The 8357-nt window shown below is 45.0% G+C and overlaps 1 protein-coding gene across 1 annotated transcript in view; it reads right to left on the bottom strand.

Moving 5' to 3' along the window:
- Nucleotides 1–8357, bottom strand: part of zfhx4 (zinc finger homeobox 4) — a gene marked incomplete in the record, with an annotated part of 28042 nt that overhangs the window by 18740 nt on the left and 945 nt on the right. The window contains 1 exon segment of the mRNA XM_031796514.1: nt 3434–3556. Within this exon segment, the coding sequence (XP_031652374.1) occupies nt 3434–3500 (67 nt within the window).

The raw sequence follows: 8357 nt of genomic DNA, 5'->3' as shown, positions 1-8357 counted from the left end.
GAAGCAGAGCCTCTGGGGTCATGCCGAACTGGGGGTAAAAAGCCGGGTTGAGGAATTGGGGCTGGAAAAAGGCAGCCTGCTGCTGGAGCTCGTGTTGGAGCTGCATCTGTAGTTGAGCTTGGGACTGAGCATTCTGATGGCTTTGCTGTGCAGAGACATAATCAGTAGTGTGCTTTGCATTGTTGCTGTTGTTGGCTTCTTTGGCATCTACAGTGTTTTCTTTGTTAACCAATGGCGTCACGCTTCTAGCAGTTTCTGAGTTGGCATTGTTGCCTTGTCCGGTTGGCACTGGGATGCTGGATGGAGCCATGCCACTAGTGTTCCCAATCCCTGTACTGCTGTTGCTGCTTGTCTCGGTTCTGGCAGTTCTGACTTTGGTATGATGCAGCACAGACCTCATGTGGATCTCTAGGGTTGAGCTTTGGCTGTAGGCGACGTTGCAGATATTGCATTTGAATGGTTTGTTGTCGGCATTGTTGTTGGTCTCAGGGGAAACCGGGCTGGAGGCCTCCTGGAGAACTTTCTTCAGCTTGTGCAGGTGAGAGACGGAGTTGTAATGGACCAGAAGGATGTTCTTCTGGGTGAAGGACTCCTTGCACACCGTGCACTTGTACGGCCGGGACGGGTCCAGGAACTTCTCCATGGTGAAGTTGGGGCCTTTTCTAAATGGGAGGGTTCGCTTTGTTTCAGCTCCCATGTCATCTAGCAACAAGCTACTGTCACTTCCTGTTGAGCTGGCCTTTTCTTCCAGGTCCAGCTCATCATCTTTATCCATTTCCTGTTCAAAGGCCTGCTGTGCCTCCTCGTAGGCCCTGGCCTCGCTCTCGGGGACGAAGTCTCCGTTTACCGGCAGGCTGCCGCAGAGCTGTTGGACCTCGGCTTTGCTCAGCTCCGGATGTCCGTTCTCCAGGTGCTTCCGGAGCGCCAAGAATGTCCGGAAGCTGCGTTGGCAGAGGCTGCACATGGTGGCCGCCCGGATGGCATGGTACTGGGAATGTATCTGCAGCTTCTGCATGGTCTTGAAGGCCAGGCTGCAGTGGTTGCAGCGGTATTTGTAGATGTGGCGGTCAGAGACTGAGAGCTGTTGCTGCTGGCGTCTCTGGAGGTCGTTCAGATGATCCTGGAGGGAGTCAGGACTCTTTCGATCCTGCTCAACCCCACCAGACGTCTTCCAGTCTGGAGCTTCAGACCCCTCCTTGGGGGGTTTGAGTTCCTCTCGTAGAAGGTCTACTTCACTTTTGTCTTGGCCTGTGCTGTTCATCTGGTCCTTGGATCTGTTCCCTGAGAAAGGAGAATGAAAATAGAATGAAATTTATGAACAAAAGACATTGTACAAATGCATTGATTACCAACTCTGGAAACGTAAACCATGTCTGGTTAATATAAGTCATATTTTGTTCCATTTGTGTAGCAGGGCCCTTCTACAACCCAAGGACATTTCATTTCCAAACAAACTCAGAATAGTACATTCAATACCGGCAGGAGTATTGTAACAGTGGTAAACATGCTCTGCATACCTGTGGGCTTTCCAGACGTCTCAGAGAGGGTTGCAGAAGCTTCCATCAGAGACAAAGCATTGTCTTGTCCAGGTGAAGGATACATCATGCTATTGGGCACCATCACATCAGGCCCAGCCACCTATCAAAGTCAGACAACAAAAACAATTTAATGATCTTAATAACTTATCCCTAAATGCAACATGCATCGTAATAAAATCATATTATAAAATGTAATATTGCAGTAATTAAGGAGTTTAGTATTAAATATTAAAAACATGTTGAGCAAGTGTACTTTTCAGCTTGCCTCTTGCCAATAAAAATAGATAATTTTCAGAAAGCGGAATTAGCTTTTCCCTGAGGACAACAACCGTCAAGTTTATGACATATTCTCAGGAGAGTGGGATATAAATGCATGGGAAATGTTTTATAGGACTGCACAGTGACAGCACTGCCCAGAGCTAGTTAATAAGGGACTGTAGGGAGCACTGGACACATTTTTCAATTTGTCATGTCACGGATCATAAAAAGGATTAAAAAACTCCTTAGAAAACTTTTAAACCTTGAGGAAAATGTACTGTATGTGCAATGCCATTAGAAGCATCACCAGCAATCAGCACAACATTAAATAGATAGTCATCTGAATATGAGAAGTTGTCTGTACTCTGAACAGTTTTTTCTGCCAACATTTTGTAAAGTTATGTAGTGTTTCCACAAACAGTCATGAGTAGTTTGTCGACGCAGTCTGGAGCCACGCTGTGCAGGTGTGTGAGGTGGAGCTGCAGGTGGATCTTGTTGCTGAGGACGTCCTGGCACAGTGGGCAGCAGATCACCGGCTGCTGCATGGAATGCTGGGATACCACGTGGAGCTGTATCCTGTTGGCGTCTTTACTCCTGTAGTTACAGTAGGGGCACTGCTGCAGCTGCTGGGAGAGATGTGACAAAGCTTGCTATGGTTATTAGTGGGAAAGTAAAAGATTAGAGATGGACAAGAACAAAGTGTGTCTGTGGTTTTACCAGTCTTCATCACCTCTGTATTTTTACTTCAAAACTAGAATTACTCGAGAGCAAATGTGCTTTTCCTTTCACTATTGGTCTTAGTGAGACAGCTTTCCAACATTCCAAACACAAACACGTAAAAATATGACGTAACTTTTAACAGCACTAAGAAAACTAGATGACAGAGCTCCCCGAAGAGGATAAAACAGGAAACATGACCTGAATATCCCCTCAGCTAAACAAATTGGAACCCTGCTCTCCCTCCCCTTCCGCCCCCTCTGCTCCCATCTCACTTTACCTTTACACACAAAATGTAGATCAACCTTGTTTCCTTTAAATGCACTTAAGCCCCTCAACTCATGTAATTTTATTAGTGGGAAATATGATTGGAGGGGATTTCTAATCAGGAGATTAGAGATGACAAAGGTGTGTCGCCTCCTCATCTCCCGCCTAGCCCTCATTACAGGAAGTACTCCTAAAATGACTGCCCCCAGCCCCCTGCCTTAATGTAATCCATTTCTGAAATGACGCAGGCCTCCTTCCACTCAGGGCCCTCCACAAGACAAGCTAATACTTCATAATCTAATTTAAAAACACATACCTTCTAAAGAAATGCAAAGTGAGTGGGACAGGGAGAGGGCTTTAGCCTTGCCTATTGGATGCAGGTCCACAAAGGAGTGAGAATGTTCTATAGGGGATGTTTAAGTGTTCTGTCAGTGGGGACTGCATTTGGGGTTAACTATTTTAGATCTGTTGACAGCACATTATCCTCTGAGACATCTTAGAATAACTCTTAGAATACCTGCTAACTGGAATGGGTTGGAGTTAGCTTTGGCTGGGTTTTTAAGCTTAGCAAACCTGCTAAATGGTTAAAGATAGCTTTCCGTGTTGGTTTATCATGGAGCATTAGTGGTTAGCTTAGCATACCTGCTCACTAGCGCTGGTCTTCCCCTCTGCAGACTTGGGCCTTTTGGGCGGGCTGTCATTCTGTCTCTCTAGGAGCATGGAACATTTTCCCACAGCGTTGGATCCAGGAGACTCTTTAGACAGAGAGTTCACTCCTAAAACACAAGACAGAACAGAGCAAAATATTTAAATTATGTTGTAGCTCTGTTATAAAAATAAAACAAATATATAGATATATATATTATAAGTAAAATCAATGGACGAAGTCAAAGAAAATGTTGAATTGATAAAAAAAATGACATTGTATCAAATTAAAATCTAGATGACATGTCAAATCAAATCAAATCAAATTGTATTAGTCACATGCGCCGAATACAACAAGTGTAGACCTTACAGTGAAATGCTTACTTACAAGCCCCTAACCAACAATGCAGTTTAAAAAATACGAATAAGAAATAGTCTGGGTAGCCATTTAATTAGATGTTCAGGAGTCTTATGGCTTGGGGGTAGAAGCTGTTTAGAATCCTCTTGGACCTAGACTTGGCGCTCTGGTACCACTTGCCGTGCGGGAGTAGAGAGAACAGTCTATGACTAGGGTGGCTGGAGTCTTTGACAATTTGTATTGTACAATTTTAAGGGCCTTCCTCTGACACCGCCTGGTATAGAGGCTCTGGATGAAATGGCCCCAGTGATGTACTGGGGCCTACGCATTACCCTCTGTAGTGCCTTACAGTGGGAGGCTGAGCAGTTGTCATACAAGGCAGAGATGCAACCAGGCAGGATGCTCTCGATGGTGCAGCTGTAATCACGTATGGTGATTACAAATATGTTGTGACAGACATTGGCTGTTGGACTAGTAGTGTAGACCTATTGTATCAGACTCCTAATTGTCATTCCTATACATTGAGTCATTCTGCCCCAAAGACATGGAAAAAATGGAGAGAAAATTAAACCAGCCTCATAATCACAGCAGGACATACATTCGAATGTTATGGTAATATTATACACTTCATTAGACCACATGCTTCTAGCCCCCCTCTTCCTCCACACACACACACACACACACAACTGAGAGGTGTTTAATTACCTTTATCCTTAGATACAGCCATAATGTGTGTGTGTGTGTGTGTGTGTGTGTGTGTGTGTGTGTGTGTGTGTGTGTGTGTGTGTGTGTGTGTGTGTGTGTGTGTGTGTGTGTGTGTGTGTGTGTGTGTGTGTGTGTGTGTGAGTGTGTGTGTGTGTGTGTGCGTGTGTGTGTGTGTGTGTGTGTGTGTGTGTGTGGCTATACTCTGTCACTGCAATTCACCCACTCCGCACATCACAAAGAAACAGAAGTAGCACCCCACTACGCTTCTCTTTCTCTCTCTATCCCCCTCTCTCCCTCTCTTGTCTGGTCAGTCAAGGCAATATTGGGAGTCTCACTCTTGCAAATCCAACTCTTCACGGTAGATGCACAAAAGAAACGGAAAAACGTTATTATTCCCTGGCCGGTATTCGGTGCATATCAATTCCTCCTGTTAGTTCATGCATTTTCATTTGGTTGTGTTAAGGAAGCCTTCCGCTCATTTCATATGTAATCTGCAGTCTGAAATATTGGCCTGTCAAGAAAAGTGACAGAGGGAGGGAAAGAAAGAAACAATGAGAGGGACAGAAAAAAGTGCAGAATGTGAGAGAGATCATCTGAGGAATTCTCTGCAGCCTGGAAAAGGTCATCATTTCTCCCTCAGCCGGTCTGGGATGGCTCTGCAGGGCTGGTCTGCGTGTTGTGTGTGTGTGTGTCTGTGATTGCGTGTGGATGTACTGTAAGTGTTTTTGTTCATATTTGTGTGTGTGTTTGAGCCATGTCAAACCCTAGCACCTCATTGGCCAATTGGGGCCGGTCCCTCCCTCCCTCCCTCCCTCCCTCCCTCCCTCCCTCCCTCCCTCCCTCCCTCCCTCCCTCCCTCCCTCCCTCCCTCCCTCCCTCCCTCCCTCCCTCCCTCCCTCCTTCCCTCCACTCCCTCCCTCCCTCCCTCCCTCCACTCCCTCCCTCCCTCCCTCCCATGTCACCTTGAACATGGACAAAATGGAATGTCTCTAACTATTTTACACAGGGATAAGCAGGGAGCTCCACCAATCTATCAAATGCACGCAGCCATTTTAAAGCACAGACTATGGAATTGAGAACAATAGATTCTTATCCATAACGTAAGTGTAATTATATTAAGGCTTTCTCAAGAGATCATTATCTACAGGAAAACAATAATGTACTCAACCTATCAATCTATGGAGTCCACATGATAGCTGGTATATAATGATCTGCTCCCTATCACTTTCTAACACATTGGCTTTTTCTTCCTCGGCCCCTGGTCATGAAGAAAAGAGAGAGAAAGAGAGAGGGGGAAGGAGAGAGGGGGAAGGAGAGAGGGGGAAAGAGAGAGGGGGAAGGAGAGAGGGGGAAAGAGAGAGGGGGAAAGAGAGAGGGGGAAGGAGAGAGGGGGAAGGAGAGGGTGGGAAGGAGAGAGGGGGAGTGAAACAGAGAGATCGAGACGCTCTCATTCTCCTTTGTTTCTGAGTCTCACACTTAATGACCAGTGCAAAAAAGCGGTGTCCAGATTATCTCCAATTCATTTTTTTTGTGGGGGGTTACCTCCCCCAGAGAATGTCTGGCACATGGCCATGTTAAGGAGAAAAAATAACGTGTGGTTCTGCTCTGTTGTCCCCCCCCCCTGTTTTTTCTACTCTCCTACTTTCCCTCCCTCTCTCTGCGTGTCCCGATGCTGTGCAGCGTGGGGAGGCGAGGCGTGGGCCAGAACATGGTTCTTCCTCTAAAGGCAAATGCCTGACTGCAGCAGGACTTGGCTGATTAGATACATCAAAAGGTGATTTATGACATTCAGACTGTTTGCAAGACAGAACAACAACCATGCTACCCACCCATCTTTATTTACTACAGTCAATGGTATGTCACCGAGTGTATTCACACTCACACGTACACGAACACACAGTGTGTGGCACGTAGACAAATACGAACACACACACCAGTGTTTCCAATCCAGTCCTCTTTTAAACACATCAGTATAATTCTGTCCTAAATTGGTGCTCAAAAGCAAACGCCAACAACAGAATCTCTGATAATGGTTTTCTACTTCTGCGTTCGCCCGTTCTGCAACATTTTACCCAGCAAACTACATTTTCACATAAACTAGATGTTGATGTGTTATCTTGTGTAATCACATTTTCCTTTATAGATATATAAAGCATAAAACATTAAGCGTAAATACATTGTCTAAACTTTAATTGTACAGTTTTGTCTAGAGGTCAGCTGAAAATGTAATAACTTTTATTTTGTTGATAAGAAACCTCTTGTCAATTAAAAGGAGGCTGCTGGTCCAAGACAGGTTAGATTTAGTATTCAATTTAGCAATCCTGAGATCTGGCAGGACTGGGTTGTAAATTTACCCTGACAAAGGACAGAGAGAGGGAGAGAGAGAAAGAGGGAGAGAGAAAGAGAGAGATAGTGATGGAGAGAGAGAGAGAGAGAGAGAGAGAGAGAGATATGGAGAGAGAGAGATGGAGAGAGAGATGGATAGAGGGGTACAGAGAGAGAGAGAGAGAGGGAGAGAGAGAGGGGGGGAGAGAGATGGAGAGAGAGAGAGAGAGAGATGGAGAGAGAGAGAGAGAGAGAGAGAGAGAGATGGATAGAGGACAGGGAGAAAGAGAGGGGGGGAATAGAGAGGGAGGGAGCTGGATTTAGAGGCCTAGTGGCATAAAGTTACACATTAGCCTGACCTTAGGGTCACCTGATAACATTAGAAGACACTTTGAACTATATAGTCCCAGAGACAGAGCAGCACAGCCAGCAAGCAGCAGCACACTAAGTCACACAGACAGAGGCACCTCTATGTTTATAAGGGGAGCCATGGGCTAATGAAATATATTTAAATTATTAACAAATTATTATATCGGTTGTCTTTTTCCTTTTCTCATCATCTTCCTGTTTTTAATAAGCGATAAATATGACGCAGAAGATGTCACATTTGACAAATTGATCAAGACATTCACCACGCAATGATTGAAATTCAAATAAACCTCATAGCTGTTGTCTTATAATTACTGTAAATATGCTAATATGTTTAATATATTTTAATCTAACATCTAGGAATGACATAAATTGGCCAACCTTCATTTCAAATCTCACAAGATTTCTGGGACATGTCCACGCAAATAAAAATATTTAACAAATAGAGATTTGTTAATCTAAAATATTTCACATTGTATCTCGTTTGCATGCTTCTTCCATTTAGTTCATTCACTCATCTGTATAATTCAAATCTTACGAGAAGTTAATACAACATCATTCAGCCAAAGGAACAATGACTAATTTCCACGCTAATTTGAAGCATTGTCTGTGTGTGTGTGTGTGTGTGTGTGTGTGTGTGTGTGTGTGTGTGTGTGTGTGTGTGTGTGTGTGTGTGTGTGTGTGTGTGTGTGTGTGTGTGTGTGTGTGTGTGTGTGTGTGTGTGTGTTGGGATGGCTGTGTTACATGATGCTGGTGGTAATACGGTGGTGTAAATGAATTGACTTTAGTCCCAGTAAGACAGAAATGTCATTGAGATGAAGCTTAGAGATAAATGATTAGCTCTGTAAGTGTGTGTGCGTAGTGTGTGTGTGCGCGCGTGTTGGTGTGTGAGATGTGAGATAGATGACTAGCTAAACTAACAGCCCCTACTCTCTCAGAACTACCTCTGCTCCACTGAACCCAACATTATGGAGCTAGGTATAACGAGAGAGAGAGGGAGGGGAGAGGGGGAAGGGGAGAAGGAGAGTTAGAGAGAGAGTGAGAGAGGGGGTGGGTGGGGAGAGGGGGAGAGAGAGAGGGAGAAAGAGAGAGAAGGGAGGGGAGACAGTGAGGGGGAGGGGAGAGAGAGTTAGAGAGAGAGAGAGACAGATACAGAGAGAGACCGACAGACAGAG

This window comes from Oncorhynchus kisutch, linkage group LG18 (genome assembly GCF_002021735.2).
Source record: "Oncorhynchus kisutch isolate 150728-3 linkage group LG18, Okis_V2, whole genome shotgun sequence".
Taxonomy (NCBI): Eukaryota; Metazoa; Chordata; class Actinopteri; order Salmoniformes; family Salmonidae; genus Oncorhynchus; species Oncorhynchus kisutch.
Note: the sequence above shows the minus strand (reverse complement) of the source record. Positions and strands in the feature narration are given on the sequence as shown.